This window comes from Drosophila biarmipes, unplaced genomic scaffold (genome assembly GCF_025231255.1).
Source record: "Drosophila biarmipes strain raj3 unplaced genomic scaffold, RU_DBia_V1.1 ptg000015l, whole genome shotgun sequence".
In the NCBI taxonomy this organism is placed as follows: domain Eukaryota; kingdom Metazoa; phylum Arthropoda; class Insecta; order Diptera; family Drosophilidae; genus Drosophila; species Drosophila biarmipes.
The window spans coordinates 1,159,777-1,177,365 of NW_026114533.1; the positions used below are offsets into that span (position 1 = coordinate 1,159,777).

The window sequence follows — 17,589 nt, forward strand, 5'->3', positions numbered from 1 at the left end:
TTAATAATAATGGTCTTGAGGGGGTTTCACATTTTTTTCAAGTATCCGCTTACACAACACATCCCTGCAAGCATTTTCTATCGCGGAAGACACTTTAAAGTGATTTCTAGAAGATGAAAACTATCGTCCGCGATATCGCATTCGGATCGCGGAAGTCACTCGCGTCGGGAAGAAATCTGCCACTTCGGCGACACTTCGGGAAGTCACTTCGGCGACTCTTCTTGAATTTTCAGAAATAAAGGGTAACGGCACTTATCGTGTCCTCCTTTTTCCCAGTAACTTTGTTTTTGTGTCGTCTAACTATCGTCCAGAAGTGTCTCAGAAGTTACTTCTTCGCGATCGCGACCCTTTTTGTTTTTGTAAAATGTGCGCTATCGCCTTTCTATCGCTCAGAAGTGACTTAGAAGTTACATCAACGCGATATATGTATATTTAGTTTTTGTAAAATGTGTTATATCGTCTAACTATCGTCCAGAAGTGTATCAGAAGACACTTCTTCGAGATCGAAATGTGCGCTATCGCCTTTCTCTCTTCCAGAAGTGACTTAGAATGAATGAACCTGGAATGGAGATTCTACCGGGCGGACGCCTTTCAATCCTTCGTATCGTCGGATGAAGAAGTCTCACGTCAATCCCCGCTACTCTTCGTCTGATGACGGGTAGTAGGGATTTTGCCCTAAAAAATTGATGGCATCCGAGTCATACCCGCTGATGGCGTCGTTATCAATTTCTTGTGCCGCGCCAGCGGCCGCTGTGGTGTACGTATCACCAGTTTTGTCAGCGCTCTGGGCAATGTGATTTACCCTTTGCCTTTTTGTGGGCGCATTTTATCGGACGCCTATTCTTCCTTCCGGCTTCCTATTCTGGTATGCCTTAATCTGTGGGGCTTCCGCTTGGGTGGGAGCGATTTGTATCGAATTAACCTGGTCGGTCAGCTGCTGTAAGGCTTGGCGTAGTTCGTTTTCCCTACGCTGGCTCTCCCGGGTTGCCTCAAGAACGGCATGGGCAACGGTCGCCTGTCATTTGCTTCACACTAAAAGGCGCGTACGCTTTTCGGTGTAGAAGTTCCGGCTGGGACTTCGGTCTTAGAATTAGAGCCGCTGGAGGATTGTTTATTATTCTGAAGAATAAAGGCATACTCAAGCTGTATGCTTGTGCAGGCAGCTGGCCTGTCAAGGGGGACGCGGGGGCTGAGTCGCCGCTTTGGCCACGATGGATGGGGCTGTTCAAACTGAGTTGTTGCCTTGCCAGGCAGTGACAAGGTGAGGGGTGGGCGGGTAATTAGCCTCCGCTATGGCAAACCAAGAAAACGAAAAACAACAATTGTCAGACAAATGCATGCGCGACAGTATCGGGTTCGCGGATGTGGAGTGGGGAGACAATAAAACCAACAAGACTGCGAAGATAACGTCGAGAATACGAGATATTCGGTTGGGATATTTAAAGTTTGTAATTGTTTCTTTATGGCTGCACTAAAATATTGGTTTAATACGCAATAATCTTTAGTAATATTGCCACCATTAATAATATATTTAGTCAATATATATTTATTTAATAGGACTTAAAAATGTTATATTCTTTTTCTTTTATTAAAAAAAAAATTGTAAATTTCAATCAATTAATGAGAGTAAATTTACGAAGTTGATATGAAATGTTAATAATGGAACTGCATAAATTTCTGGCAGTGTATTTATGCAGATAGAGGGCATGTGCGAATGAAACTGCTCACTTACATGATTCCCTGAGCGCCAATTAAATGATAAAGATATTCCCCCAGTGGATGTGAGCGTGAACGCATGCAGCCTTCCAGTTGACGGGGATATTCAAATGCTGCCCTTAGGCTCGTGGGCGCAGGTCGACACCGAGCGGTGGCGGTAACTAAGAAGCGGCCGGGTAGCTGGTCGCTGGCAAGTTTGTGGGCGCGGGGGAGTTGTTCCTCGCTGCCGCTCACCGTTCCTCTTGGCCGACTGCCCACTGGTCATCTAATGTAAAATTAGGATGATTATGTTGGGAGAAAACTATACTCTTTTTCCAGCTGGCCTAGAGACTCAGTCAGGATAGAAAGGATATGCTGTGTTAGCCGGCTATGCATGGGCATCCGGCCAGATGCTGTGTCAGCAATTTGGCCGGAGCGAGCTGTCGAAGGATCGGTCATTGCCGTCGCTCGGTTAACTTAGTTAACTTGTATTCCTAGCAATGCCATTCGGGTGGAAGAACGCGTAGTCAGTTTTTTAACGAGCCATAGTCCAAGCCTTAGGGGATATGGTCAATTCCTATGCGGTGATCTACATAGGTGATGATTGTTGCAAATTCTAAAGAGGAAGCACACGAGAGGCTGGAAGGGCTGTTAAGTGTGCTGTTAAAGTCAGGGTTTTCTTTCAATGTAAAAAAATGTCAATTCTTACACACAGAGATAGAAAATTTGGGTTTTGTCATAAAGGATGGTGAACTAAAGCCCAAACCCCTGAAAAATCCTATGCCTATCCGAACTCCCTAAACCAGCTTGAGTATCACAGATTAGACACTTTATTGGCCTAGCTTTCTATTTCAGTCAATTTGTTCCCTGGTTTTCGGAAGAAATGAAGCCGCTATACCAACTAACTTCAAAATCAACTGAATTCGAGTGGAAGGAACAACATAAGGAAGTTCTTAAAAAAATCATCAAAGTGCTAACAAGTGACCCTGTACTAGTTATTTTTGATCCCAAATTTTCAATCGAGTTACATACGGATGCAAGCGCCAATGGTTATGGCGCTATGCTGATTCATAAGATAGATAGGATTGTTGAATGTTACAGCAAATGCACTACGTTAGAGGAATCCAAATACCACTAGTATGAGCTCGAAACATTGGCTGTGCTTAATCACATCAAACACTTCCGCCATTACTTAAGTGGTAGAAAGTTTGCGGTGAACACAGATTGTCGAGAAAATGCGGTATTGACCCCGGAAATGCATCGATGGTGGTCATTCATGCAGTCTTTCGAATTCCAGGTAGAATATCGTAGGGGAGCCAAATGGCTCATGTTGATTGACAAGTGCTTTGTCCACACCTTGATAAAGCCTGTGACCGGCATTCAGGCCTGCACTTGAGTAGATCATAAAAAGAATTGGTTTGCCTGAGCGACAATAACATATTTTACTGCATAAGCTTTGACTTACCCATACAGAAAACAGCCAGTCGTTTTTTTTAAATTTTGGCAACAGATCTTAAGCCTAAAGCCATTGGGCGATTGCGACACAATGTAGGTGTCTTGCGTTTTGAAAAAAGCCAGCTAAATTTCATTCAGCAAAAGTTACAGAAGGAGTACGTTAAGCAAAATCTAATTTCTGTAAGTAAAGGTATCATCATATTCAGTGCGCCAATTAAAATGTCTGTAGAATTCCAAAGCCATGTACCGATCTTTGACAAGGCGGCCGTGCATCTGAAGCTGGCGCAGGATCACGGCTCTGGCAAAAATTCCATTTATGCCGTGTTTAAGTTTAAACCTAATTACAGTCAGCTCTTATTGCATAGTACTCATTGGAAAGTTTTGATATTACATGACAATCGGGTCCACGCTTTCCTGTTGCCAACAGAAAATCTCGTAAAAAAAAAGTGTCGCATGGTGGTATCTTTCAGAAAACTGAGAAACGAACATCTGCCTTATTTTAAATTAAAGCTGGTGGGTTTCATTAAAGCTCATAGCAAAATGTTTGCTATACTATTACCATTATCAGCAGAAAAAAAGTGGATCTACTTATTGTGCTATATTTAGAGCAAGTTCAGCTGCTGGAAACTTACAAGATAATCAAATGCAGCATATAAGGAACTATGTGGTCCGAAAGTGAGACAGGCTATTGGGAAAGCAGATTATTTCAAAATTTCACGAATAGCGTCATTGTTGCTCTTTTCTAGTTTCGTTGACGAGAACACTCAAGAATTGTACTTTAAAGACGAAAAGCTGCACCACTGTGCAACGAAAAATTATTTATGCGGAACATTGGAAAGTAGAGATGCTTCAGCGATATACTATTTCAAGAAACATATAATATCAAACACGGCAAAACTGGATATAGAAGATTCACTAAAGTATAATGATTTTACTTTTGATAAAATAATGGTATGGATAAAATTAGTTCTAGTTTTATTTAATATTTATTTTGTAACACAAATTTCAGACTGAAACTGAGCTGTTGTACGGTTTGAATTGCTACGACGTTTTGAACAGCAGTACAAAAATGGCTATAAATCCCAGATACTTTGCTATAAGAAATGCTTTTTTTTAGAAAATCAAAAATGCAATACAATAAACAAAAAGTAAATCGTCATTAAGTAATTTTACAAACTCTCGTGCTTATATAGATAATTAAATATACAGAAAATATATTTTGATCTGATTAGCTAAAATTTAACTCATCTGAAAAAAAACTATATATTTTTTGGATATTTTTTTTTTGGTTTTTCGAATTTCTAAAATGTATTTTAATAATAATGGTCTTGGAGGGGGTTTCACATTTTTTTCAAGTATCCGCTTACACAACACATCCCTGCAAGCATTTTCTATCGCGGAAGACACTTTAAAGTGATTTCTAGAAGATGAAAACTATCGTCCGCGATATCGCATTCGGATCGCGGAAGTCACTCGCGTCGGGAAGAAATCTGCCACTTCGGCGACACTTCGGGAAGTCACTTCGGCGACTCTTCTTGAATTTTCAGAAATAAAGGGTAACGGCACTTATCGTGTCCTCCTTTTTCCCAGTAACTTTGTTTTTGTGTCGTCTAACTATCGTCCAGAAGTGTCTCAGAAGTTACTTCTTCGCGATCGCGACCCTTTTTGTTTTTGTAAAATGTGCGCTATCGCCTTTCTATCGCTCAGAAGTGACTTAGAAGTTACATCAACGCGATATATGTATATTTAGTTTTTGTAAAATGTGTTATATCGTCTAACTATCGTCCAGAAGTGTATCAGAAGACACTTCTTCGAGATCGAAATGTGCGCTATCGCCTTTCTCTCTTCCAGAAGTGACTTAGAATGAATGAACCTGGAATGGAGATTCTACCGGGCGGACGCCTTTCAATCCTTCGTATCGTCGGATGAAGAAGTCTCATGTCAATCCCCGCTACTCTTCGTCTGATGACGGGTAGTAGGGATTTTGCCCTAAAAAATTGATGGCATCCGAGTCATACCCGCTGATGGCGTCGTTATCAATTTCTTGTGCCGCGCCAGCGGCCGCTGTGGTGTACGTATCACCAGTTTTGTCAGCGCTCTGGGCAATGTGATTTACCCTTTGCCTTTTTGTGGGCGCATTTTATCGGACGCCTATTCTTCCTTCCGGCTTCCTATTCTGGTATGCCTTAATCTGTGGGGCTTCCGCTTGGGTGGGAGCGATTTGTATCGAATTAACCTGGTCGGTCAGCTGCTGTAAGGCTTGGCGTAGTTCGTTTTCCCTACGCTGGCTCTCCCGGGTTGCCTCAAGAACGGCATGGGCAACGGTCGCCTGTCATTTGCTTCACACTAAAAGGCGCGTACGCTTTTCGGTGTAGAAGTTCCGGCTGGGACTTCGGTCTTAGAATTAGAGCCGCTGGAGGATTGTTTATTATTCTGAAGAATAAAGGCATACTCAAGCTGTATGCTTGTGCAGGCAGCTGGCCTGTCAAGGGGGACGCGGGGGCTGAGTCGCCGCTTTGGCCACGATGGATGGGGCTGTTCAAACTGAGTTGTTGCCTTGCCAGGCAGTGACAAGGTGAGGGGTGGGCGGGTAATTAGCCTCCGCTATGGCAAACCAAGAAAACGAAAAACAACAATTGTCAGCCAAATGCATGCGCGACAGTATCGGGTTCGCGGATGTGGAGTGGGGAGACAATAAAACCAACAAGACTGCGAAGATAACGTCGAGAATACGAAATATTCGGTTGGGATATTTAAAGTTTGTAATTGTTTCTTTATGGCTGCACTAAAATATTGGTTTAATACGCAATAATCTTTAGTAATATTGCCACCATTAATAATATATTTAGTCAATATATATTTATTTAATAGGACTTAAAAATGTTATATTCTTTTTCTTTTATTAAAAAAAAATTGTAAATTTCAATCAATTAATGAGAGTAAATTTACGAAGTTGATATGAAATGTTAATAATGGAACTGCATAAATTTCTGGCAGTGTATTTATGCAGATAGAGGGCATGTGCGAATGAAACTGCTCACTTACATGATTCCCTGAGCGCCAATTAAATGATAAAGATATTCCCCCAGTGGATGTGAGCGTGAACGCATGCAGCCTTCCAGTTGAAGGGGATATTCAAATGCTGCCCTTAGGCTCGTGGGCGCAGGTCGACACCGAGCGGTGGCGGTAACTAAGAAGCGGCCGGGTAGCTGGTCGCTGGCAAGTTTGTGGGCGCGGGGGAGTTGTTCCTCGCTGCCGCTCACCGTTCCTCTTGGCCGACTGCCCACTGGTCATCTAATGTAAAATTAGGATGATTATGTTGGGAGAAAACTATACTCTTTTTCCAGCTGGCCTAGAGACTCAGTCAGGATAGAAAGGATATGCTGTGTTAGCCGGCTATGCATGGGCATCCGGCCAGATGCTGTGTCAGCAATTTGGCCGGAGCGAGCTGTCGAAGGATCGGTCATTGCCGTCGCTCGGTTAACTTAGTTAACTTGTATTCCTAGCAATGCCATTCGGGTGGAAGAACGCGTAGTCAGTTTTTTAACGAGCCATAGTCCAAGCCTTAGGGGATATGGTCAATTCCTATGCGGTGATCTACATAGGTGATGATTGTTGCAAATTCTAAAGAGGAAGCACACGAGAGGCTGGAAGGGCTGTTAAGTGTGCTGTTAAAGTCAGGGTTTTCTTTCAATGTAAAAAAATGTCAATTCTTACACACAGAGATAGAAAATTTGGGTTTTGTCATAAAGGATGGTGAACTAAAGCCCAAACCCCTGAAAAATCCTATGCCTATCCGAACTCCCTAAACCAGCTTGAGTATCACAGATTAGACACTTTATTGGCCTAGCTTTCTATTTCAGTCAATTTGTTCCCTGGTTTTCGGAAGAAATGAAGCCGCTATACCAACTAACTTCAAAATCAACTGAATTCGAGTGGAAGGAACAACATAAGGAAGTTCTTAAAAAAATCATCAAAGTGCTAACAAGTGACCCTGTACTAATTATTTTTGATCCCAAATTTTCAATCGAGTTACATACGGATGCAAGCGCCAATGGTTATGGCGCTATGCTGATTCATAAGATAGATAGGATTGTTGAATGTTACAGCAAATGCACTACGTTAGAGGAATCCAAATACCACTAGTATGAGCTCGAAACATTGGCTGTGCTTAATCACATCAAACACTTCCGCCATTACTTAAGTGGTAGAAAGTTTGCGGTGAACACAGATTGTCGAGAAAATGCGGTATTGACCCCGGAAATGCATCGATGGTGGTCATTCATGCAGTCTTTCGAATTCCAGGTAGAATATCGTAAGGGGAGCCAAATGGCTCATGTTTATTGACAAGTGCTTTGTCCACACCTTGATAAAGCCTGTGACCGGCATTCAGGCCTGCACTTGAGTAGATCATAAAAAGAATTGGTTTGCCTGAGCGACAATAACATATTTTACTGCATAAGCTTTGACTTACCCATACAGAAAACAGCCAGTCGTTTTTTTTAAATTTTGGCAACAGATCTTAAGCCTAAAGCCATTGGGCGATTGCGACACAATGTAGGTGTCTTGCGTTTTGAAAAAAGCCAGCTAAATTTCATTCAGCAAAAGTTACAGAAGGAGTACGTTAAGCAAAATCTAATTTCTGTAAGTAAAGGTATCATCATATTCAGCGCGCCAATTGCGATCTTTGACAAGGCGGCCGTGCATCTGAAGCTGGCACAAGATCACGGCTCTGGCAAAAATTCCATTTATGCCGTGTTTAAGTTTATACCTAATTACAGTCAGCTCTTATTGCATAGTACTCATTGGAAAGTTTTGATATTACATGACAATCGGGTCCACGCTTTCCTGTTGCCAACAGAAAATCTCGTAAAAAAAAAGTGTCGCATGGTGGTATCTTTCAGAAAACTGAGAAACGAACATCTGCCTTATTTTAAATTAAAGCTGGTGGGTTTCATTAAAGCTCATAGCAAAATGTTTGCTATACTATTACCATTATCAGCAGAAAAAAGTGGATCTACTTATTGTGCTATATTTAGTGCAAGTTCAGCTGCTGGAAACTTACAAGATAATCAAATGCAGCATATAAGGAACTATGTGGTCCGAAAGTGAGACAGGCTATTGGGAAAGCAGATTATTTCAAAATTTTACGAATAGCGTCAATATTGCTCTTTTCTAGTTTCGTTAACGAGAACACTCAAGAATTGTACTTTAAAGACGAAAAGCTGCACCACTGTGCAACGAAAAATAATTTATGCGGAACATTGGAAAGTAGAGATGCTTCAGCGATATACTATTTCAAGAAACATATAATATCAAACACGGCAAAACTGGATATAGAAGATTCACTAAAGTATAATGATTTTACTTTTGATAAAATAATGGTATGGATAAAATTAGTTCTAGTTTTATTTAATATTTATTTTGTAACACAAATTTCAGACTGAAACTGAGCTGTTGTACGGTTTGAATTGCTACGACGTTTTGAACAGCAGTACAAAAATGGCTATAAATCCCAGATACTTAGCTATAAGAAATGTTTTTTTTTAGAAAATCAAAAATGCAATACAAAAAACAAAAAGTAAATCGTCATTAAGTAATTTTACAAACTCTCGTGCTTATATAGATAATTAAATATACAGAAAATATATTTTGATCTGATTAGCTAAAATTAAACTCATCTGAAAAAAAACTATATATTTTTTGGATAATTTTTTTTTGGTTTTTCGAATTTCTAAAATGTATTTTAATAATAATGGTCTTGGAGGGGGTTTCACATTTTTTTCAAGTTTCCGTTTACACAACACATCCCTGCAAGCATTTTCTATCGCGGAAGACACTTTTAAGTGATTTCTAGAAGATGAAAACTATCGTCCGCGAAATCGCATTCGGATCGCGGAAGTCACTCCCGTCGGGAAGAAATCTGCCACTTCGGCGACACTTCGGGAAGTCACTTCGGCGACTCTTCTTGAATTTTCAGAAATAAATGAATTTTCACTTATCGTGTCCTCCTTTTTCCCAGTAACTTTGTTTTTGTGTCGTCTAACTATCGTCCAGAAGTGTCTCAGAAGTTACTTCTTCGCGATCGCGACCCTTTTTGTTTTTGTAAAATGTGCGCTATCGCCTTTCTATCGCTCAGAAGTGACTTAGAAGTTACTTCAACGCGATATATGTATATTTTGTTTTTGTAAAATGTGTTATATCGTCTAACTATCGTCCAGAAGTGTATCAGAAGACACTTCTTCGAGATCGAAATGTGCGCTATCGCCTTTCTCTCTTCCAGAAGTGACTTAGAATGAATGAACCTGGAATGGAGATTCTACCGGGCGGACGCCTTTCAATCCTTCGTATCGTCGAATGAAGAAGTCTCACGTCAATCCCCGCTACTCTTCGTCTGATGACGGGTAGTAGGGATTTTGCCCTAAAAAATTGATGGCATCCGAGTCAGCGCTCTGGGCAATGTGATTTACCCTTTGCCTTTTTGTGGGCGCATTTTATCGGACGCCTATTCTTCCTTCCGGCTTCCTATTCTGGTATGCCTTAATCTGTGGGGCTTCCGCTTGGGTGGGAGCGATTTGTATCGAATTAACCTGGTCGGTCAGCTGCTGTAAGGCTTGGCGTAGTTCGTTTTCCCTACGCTGGCTCTCCCGGGTTGCCTCAAGAACGGCATGGGCAACGGTCGCCTGTCATTTGCTTCACACTAAAAGGCGCGTACGCTTTTCGGTGTAGAAGTTCCGGCTGGGACTTCGGTCTTAGAATTAGAGCCGCTGGAGGATTGTTTATTATTCTGAAGAATAAAGGCATACTCAAGCTGTATGCTTGTGCAGGCAGCTGGCCTGTCAAGGGGGACGCGGGGGCTGAGTCGCCGCTTTGGCCACGATGGATGGGGCTGTTCAAACTGAGTTGTTGCCTTGCCAGGCAGTGACAAGGTGAGGGGTGGGCGGGTAATTAGCCTCCGCTATGGCAAACCAAGAAAACGAAAAACAACAATTGTCAGCCAAATGCATGCGCGACAGTATCGGGTTCGCGGATGTGGAGTGGGGAGACAATAAAACCAACAAGACTGCGAAGATAACGTCGAGAATACGAAATATTCGGTTGGGATATTTAAAGTTTGTAATTGTTTCTTTATGGCTGCACTAAAATATTGGTTTAATACGCAATAATCTTTAGTAATATTGCCACCATTAATAATATATTTAGTCAATATATATTTATTTAATAGGACTTAAAAATGTTATATTCTTTTTCTTTTATTAAAAAAAAATTGTAAATTTCAATCAATTAATGAGAGTAAATTTACGAAGTTGATATGAAATGTTAATAATGGAACTGCATAAATTTCTGGCAGTGTATTTATGCAGATAGAAGGCATGTGCGAATGAAAATGCTCACTTACATGATTCCCTGAGCGCCAATTAAATGATAAAGATATTCCCCCAGTGGATGTGAGCGTGAACGCATGCAGCCTTCCAGTTGAAGGGGATATTCAAATGCTGCCCTTAGGCTCGTGGGCGCAGGTCGACCCCGAGCGGTGGCGGTAACTAAGAAGCGGCCGGGTAGCTGGTCGCTGGCAAGTTTGTGGGCGCGGGGGAGTTGTTCCTCGCTGCCGGTCACCGTTCCTCTTGGCCGACTGCCCACTGGTCATCTAATGTAAAATTAGGATGATTATGTTGGGAGAAAACTATACTCTTTTTCCAGCTGGCCTAGAGACTCAGTCAGGATAGAAAGGATATGCTGTGTTAGCCGGCTATGCATGGGCATCCGGCCAGACGCTGTGTCAGCAATTTGGCCGGAGCGAGCTGTCGAACGATCGGTCATTGCCGTCGCTCGGTTAACTTAGTCAACTTGTATTCTTAGCAATGCCATTCGGGTGGAAGAACGCGTCGTCAGTTTTTTAACGAGCCATAGTCCAAGCCTTAGGGGATATGGTCAATTCCTATGCGGTGATCTACATAGGTGATGATTGTTGCAAATTCTAAAGAGGAAGCACACGAGAGGCTGGAAGGGCTGTTAAGTGTGCTGTCAAAGTCAGGGTTTTCTTTCAATGTAAAAAAATGTCAATTCTTACACACAGAGAAAGAAAATTTGGGTTTTGTCATAAATGATGGTGAACTAAAGCCCAAACCCCTGAAAAATCCTATGTCTATCCGAACTCCCTAAACCAGCTTGAGTATCACAGATTAGAAAGTTTGCGGTGAACACAGATTGTCGAGAAAATGCGGTATTGACCCCGGAAATGCATCGATGGTGGTCATTCATGCAGTCTTTCGAATTCCAGGTAGAATATCGTAGGGGAGCCAAATGGCTCATGTTGATTGACAAGTGCTTTGTCCACACCTTGATAAAGCCTGTGACCGGCATTCAGGCCTGCACTTTGCCTGAGCGACAATAACATATTTTACTGCATAAGCTTTGACTTACCCATACAGAAAACAGCCAGTCGTTTTTTTAAAATTTTGGCAACAGATCTTAAGCCTAAAGCCATTGGGCGATTGCGACACAATGTAGGTGTCTTGCGTTTTGAAAAAAGCCAGCTAAATTTCATTCAGCAAAAGTTACAGAAGGACTACGTTAAGCAAAATCTAATTTCTGTAAGTAAAGGTATCATCATATTCAGCGCGCCAATTGCGATCTTTGACAAGGCGGCCGTGCATCTGAAGCTGGCGCAGGATCACGGCTCTGGCAAAAATTCCATTTATGCCGTGTTTAAGTTTAAACCTAATTACAGTCAGCTCTGATTGCATAGTACTCATTGGAAAGTTTTGATATTACATGACAATCGGGTCCACGCTTTCCTGTTGCCAACAGAAAATCTCGTAAAAAAAAAGTGTCGCATGGTGGTATCTTTCAGAAAACTGAGAAACGAACATCTGCCTTATTTTAAATTAAAGCTGGTGGGTTTCATTAAAGCTCATAGCAAAATGTTTGCTATACTATTACCATTATCAGCAGAAAAAAAGTGGATCTACTTATTGTGCTATATTTAGAGCAAGTTCAGCTGCTGGAAACTTACAAGATAATCAAATGCAGCATATAAGGAACTATGTGGTCCGAAAGTGAGACAGGCTATTGGGAAAGCAGATTATTTCAAAATTTCACGAATAGCGTCATTGTTGCTCTTTTCTAGTTTCGTTGACGAGAACACTCAAGAATTGTACTTTAAAGACGAAAAGCTGCACCACTGTGCAACGAAAAATTATTTATGCGGAACATTGGAAAGTAGAGATGCTTCAGCGATATACTATTTCAAGAAACATATAATATCAAACACGGCAAAACTGGATATAGAAGATTCACTAAAGTATAATGATTTTACTTTTGATAAAATAATGGTATGGATAAAATTAGTTCTAGTTTTATTTAATATTTATTTTGTAACACAAATTTCAGACTGAAACTGAGCTGTTGTACGGTTTGAATTGCTACGACGTTTTGAACAGCAGTACAAAAATGGCTATAAATCCCAGATACTTTGCTATAAGAAATGCTTTTTTTTAGAAAATCAAAAATGCAATACAATAAACAAAAAGTAAATCGTCATTAAGTAATTTTACAAACTCTCGTGCTTATATAGATAATTAAATATACAGAAAATATATTTTGATCTGATTAGCTAAAATTTAACTCATCTGAAAAAAAACTATATATTTTTTGGATATTTTTTTTTTGGTTTTTCGAATTTCTAAAATGTATTTTAATAATAATGGTCTTGGAGGGGGTTTCACATTTTTTTCAAGTATCCGCTTACACAACACATCCCTGCAAGCATTTTCTATCGCGGAAGACACTTTAAAGTGATTTCTAGAAGATGAAAACTATCGTCCGCGATATCGCATTCGGATCGCGGAAGTCACTCGCGTCGGGAAGAAATCTGCCACTTCGGCGACACTTCGGGAAGTCACTTCGGCGACTCTTCTTGAATTTTCAGAAATAAAGGGTAACGGCACTTATCGTGTCCTCCTTTTTCCCAGTAACTTTGTTTTTGTGTCGTCTAACTGTCGTCCAGAAGTGTCTCAGAAGTTACTTCTTCGCGATCGCGACCCTTTTTGTTTTTGTAAAATGTGCGCTATCGCCTTTCTATCGCTCAGAAGTGACTTAGAAGTTACATCAACGCGATATATGTATATTTAGTTTTTGTAAAATGTGTTATATCGTCTAACTATCGTCCAGAAGTGTATCAGAAGACACTTCTTCGAGATCGAAATGTGCGCTATCGCCTTTCTCTCTTCCAGAAGTGACTTAGAATGAATGAACCTGGAATGGAGATTCTACCGGGCGGACGCCTTTCAATCCTTCGTATCGTCGGATGAAGAAGTCTCACGTCAATCCCCGCTACTCTTCGTCTGATGACGGGTAGTAGGGATTTTGCCCTAAAAAATTGATGGCATCCGAGTCATACCCGCTGATGGCGTCGTTATCAATTTCTTGTGCCGCGCCAGCGGCCGCTGTGGTGTACGTATCACCAGTTTTGTCAGCGCTCTGGGCAATGTGATTTACCCTTTGCCTTTTTGTGGGCGCATTTTATCGGACGCCTATTCTTCCTTCCGGCTTCCTATTCTGGTATGCCTTAATCTGTGGGGCTTCCGCTTGGGTGGGAGCGATTTGTATCGAATTAACCTGGTCGGTCAGCTGCTGTAAGGCTTGGCGTAGTTCGTTTTCCCTACGCTGGCTCTCCCGGGTTGCCTCAAGAACGGCATGGGCAACGGTCGCCTGTCATTTGCTTCACACTAAAAGGCGCGTACGCTTTTCGGTGTAGAAGTTCCGGCTGGGACTTCGGTCTTAGAATTAGAGCCGCTGGAGGATTGTTTATTATTCTGAAGAATAAAGGCATACTCAAGCTGTATGCTTGTGCAGGCAGCTGGCCTGTCAAGGGGGACGCGGGGGCTGAGTCGCCGCTTTGGCCACGATGGATGGGGCTGTTCAAACTGAGTTGTTGCCTTGCCAGGCAGTGACAAGGTGAGGGGTGGGCGGGTAATTAGCCTCCGCTATGGCAAACCAAGAAAACGAAAAACAACAATTGTCAGCCAAATGCATGCGCGACAGTATCGGGTTCGCGGATGTGGAGTGGGGAGACAATAAAACCAACAAGACTGCGAAGATAACGTCGAGAATACGAGATATTCGGTTGGGATATTTAAAGTTTGTAATTGTTTCTTTATGGCTGCACTAAAATATTGGTTTAATACGCAATAATCTTTAGTAATATTGCCACCATTAATAATATATTTAGTCAATATATATTTATTTAATAGGACTTAAAAATGTTATATTCTTTTTCTTTTATTAAAAAAAAATTGTAAATTTCAATCAATTAATGAGAGTAAATTTACGAAGTTGATATGAAATGTTAATAATGGAACTGCATAAATTTCTGGCAGTGTATTTATGCAGATAGAGGGCATGTGCGAATGAAACTGCTCACTTACATGATTCCCTGAGCGCCAATTAAATGATAAAGATATTCCCCCAGTGGATGTGAGCGTGAACGCATGCAGCCTTCCAGTTGAAGGGGATATTCAAATGCTGCCCTTAGGCTCGTGGGCGCAGGTCGACACCGAGCGGTGGCGGTAACTAAGAAGCGGCCGGGTAGCTGGTCGCTGGCAAGTTTGTGGGCGCGGGGGAGTTGTTCCTCGCTGCCGCTCACCGTTCCTCTTGGCCGACTGCCCACTGGTCATCTAATGTAAAATTAGGATGATTATGTTGGGAGAAAACTATACTCTTTTTCCAGCTGGCCTAGAGACTCAGTCAGGATAGAAAGGATATGCTGTGTTAGCCGGCTATGCATGGGCATCCGGCCAGATGCTGTGTCAGCAATTTGGCCGGAGCGAGCTGTCGAAGGATCGGTCATTGCCGTCGCTCGGTTAACTTAGTTAACTTGTATTCCTAGCAATGCCATTCGGGTGGAAGAACGCGTAGTCAGTTTTTTAACGAGCCATAGTCCAAGCCTTAGGGGATATGGTCAATTCCTATGCGGTGATCTACATAGGTGATGATTGTTGCAAATTCTAAAGAGGAAGCACACGAGAGGCTGGAAGGGCTGTTAAGTGTGCTGTTAAAGTCAGGGTTTTCTTTCAATGTAAAAAAATGTCAATTCTTACACACAGAGATAGAAAATTTGGGTTTTGTCATAAAGGATGGTGAACTAAAGCCCAAACCCCTGAAAAATCCTATGCCTATCCGAACTCCCTAAACCAGCTTGAGTATCACAGATTAGACACTTTATTGGCCTAGCTTTCTATTTCAGTCAATTTGTTCCCTGGTTTTCGGAAGAAATGAAGCCGCTATACCAACTAACTTCAAAATCAACTGAATTCGAGTGGAAGGAACAACATAAGGAAGTTCTTAAAAAAATCATCAAAGTGCTAACAAGTGACCCTGTACTAGTTATTTTTGATCCCAAATTTTCAATCGAGTTACATACGGATGCAAGCGCCAATGGTTATGGCGCTATGCTGATTCATAAGATAGATAGGATTGTTGAATGTTACAGCAAATGCACTACGTTAGAGGAATCCAAATACCACTAGTATGAGCTCGAAACATTGGCTGTGCTTAATCACATCAAACACTTCCGCCATTACTTAAGTGGTAGAAAGTTTGCGGTGAACACAGATTGTCGAGAAAATGCGGTATTGACCCCGGAAATGCATCGATGGTGGTCATTCATGCAGTCTTTCGAATTCCAGGTAGAATATCGTAAGGGGAGCCAAATGGCTCATGTTGATTGACAAGTGCTTTGTCCACACCTTGATAAAGCCTGTGACCGGCATTCAGGCCTGCACTTGAGTAGATCATAAAAAGAATTGGTTTGCCTGAGCGACAATAACATATTTTACTGCATAAGCTTTGACTTACCCATACAGAAAACAGCCAGTCGTTTTTTTAAAATTTTGGCAAAAGATCTTAAGCCTAAAGCCATTGGGCGATTGCGACACAATGTAGGTGTCTTGCGTTTTGAAAAAAGCCAGCTAAATTTCATTCAGCAAAAGTTACAGAAGGAGTACGTTAAGCAAAATCTAATTTCTGTAAGTAAAGGTATCATCATATTCAGCGCGCCAATTGCGATCTTTGACAAGGCGGCCGTGCATCTGAAGCTGGCACAAGATCACGGCTCTGGCAAAAATTCCATTTATGCCGTGTTTAAGTTTATACCTAATTACAGTCAGCTCTTATTGCATAGTACTCATTGGAAAGTTTTGATATTACATGACAATCGGGTCCACGCTTTCCTGTTGCCAACAGAAAATCTCGTAAAAAAAAAGTGTCGCATGGTGGTATCTTTCAGAAAACTGAGAAACGAACATCTGCCTTATTTTAAATTAAAGCTGGTGGGTTTCATTAAAGCTCATAGCAAAATGTTTGCTATACTATTACCATTATCAGCAGAAAAAAGTGGATCTACTTATTGTGCTATATTTAGTGCAAGTTCAGCTGCTGGAAACTTACAAGATAATCAAATGCAGCATATAAGGAACTATGTGGTCCGAAAGTGAGACAGGCTATTGGGAAAGCAGATTATTTCAAAATTTCACGAATAGCGTCAATATTGCTCTTTTCTAGTTTCGTTAACGAGAACACTCAAGAATTGTACTTTAAAGACGAAAAGCTGCACCACTGTGCAACGAAAAATAATTTATGCGGAACATTGGAAAGTAGAGATGCTTCAGCGATATACTATTTCAAGAAACATATAATATCAAACACGGCAAAACTGGATATAGAAGATTCACTAAAGTATAATGATTTTACTTTTGATAAAATAATGGTATGGATAAAATTAGTTCTAGTTTTATTTAATATTTATTTTGTAACACAAATTTCAGACTGAAACTGAGCTGTTGTACGGTTTGAATTGCTACGACGTTTTGAACAGCAGTACAAAAATGGCTATAAATCCCAGATACTTAGCTATAAGAAATGTTTTTTTTTAGAAAATCAAAAATGCAATACAAAAAACAAAAAGTAAATCGTCATTAAGTAATTTTACAAACTCTCGTGCTTATATAGATAATTAAATATACAGAAAATATATTTTGATCTGATTAGCTAAAATTAAACTCATCTGAAAAAAAACTATATATTTTTTGGATAATTTTTTTTTGGTTTTTCGAATTTCTAAAATGTATTTTAATAATAATGGTCTTGGAGGGGGTTTCACATTTTTTTCAAGTTTCCGTTTACACAACACATCCCTGCAAGCATTTTCTATCGCGGAAGACACTTTTAAGTGATTTCTAGAAAATGAAAACTATCGTCCGCGAAATCGCATTCGGATCGCGGAAGTCACTCCCGTCGGGAAGAAATCTGCCACTTCGGCGACACTTCGGGAAGTCACTTCGGCGACTCTTCTTGAATTTTCAGAAATAAATGAATTTTCACTTATCGTGTCCTCCTTTTTCCCAGTAACTTTGTTTTTGTGTCGTCTAACTATCGTCC

The 17,589-nt window shown here is 40.9% G+C and overlaps 1 protein-coding gene across 25 annotated transcripts in view; it reads left to right on the forward strand.

Annotated features, from left to right (window-relative positions):
- LOC108024369 (uncharacterized) overlaps positions 1–17,106 on the forward strand; it is a 19,842-nt gene extending 2,736 nt beyond the window's left edge. For 3 of the 25 annotated variants that reach the window (XR_007765281.1, XM_050890106.1, XM_050890119.1), the window contains 2 exons: positions 8,330–8,534; positions 12,544–12,701. Coding sequence is in view for 19 of the 25 variants with exons in the window: in XM_050890106.1 (XP_050746063.1) it covers positions 8,330–8,534; positions 12,544–12,651 (313 nt within the window). In the remaining 6 variants the exon portion in view is untranslated. Of the gene's footprint in view, positions 1–3,597; positions 3,644–3,896; positions 4,102–4,159; positions 4,318–8,031; positions 8,186–8,329; positions 8,535–8,592; positions 8,721–11,981; positions 12,028–12,280; positions 12,486–12,543; positions 12,702–16,415; positions 16,462–16,713; positions 16,919–16,976 lie in introns of those variants that run through there. The other 22 variants (XR_007765284.1, XM_050890109.1, XR_007765282.1 and 19 more) reach the window with 19 other exon arrangements.
- The last annotated feature ends 483 nt before the right edge of the window (positions 17,107–17,589 follow it).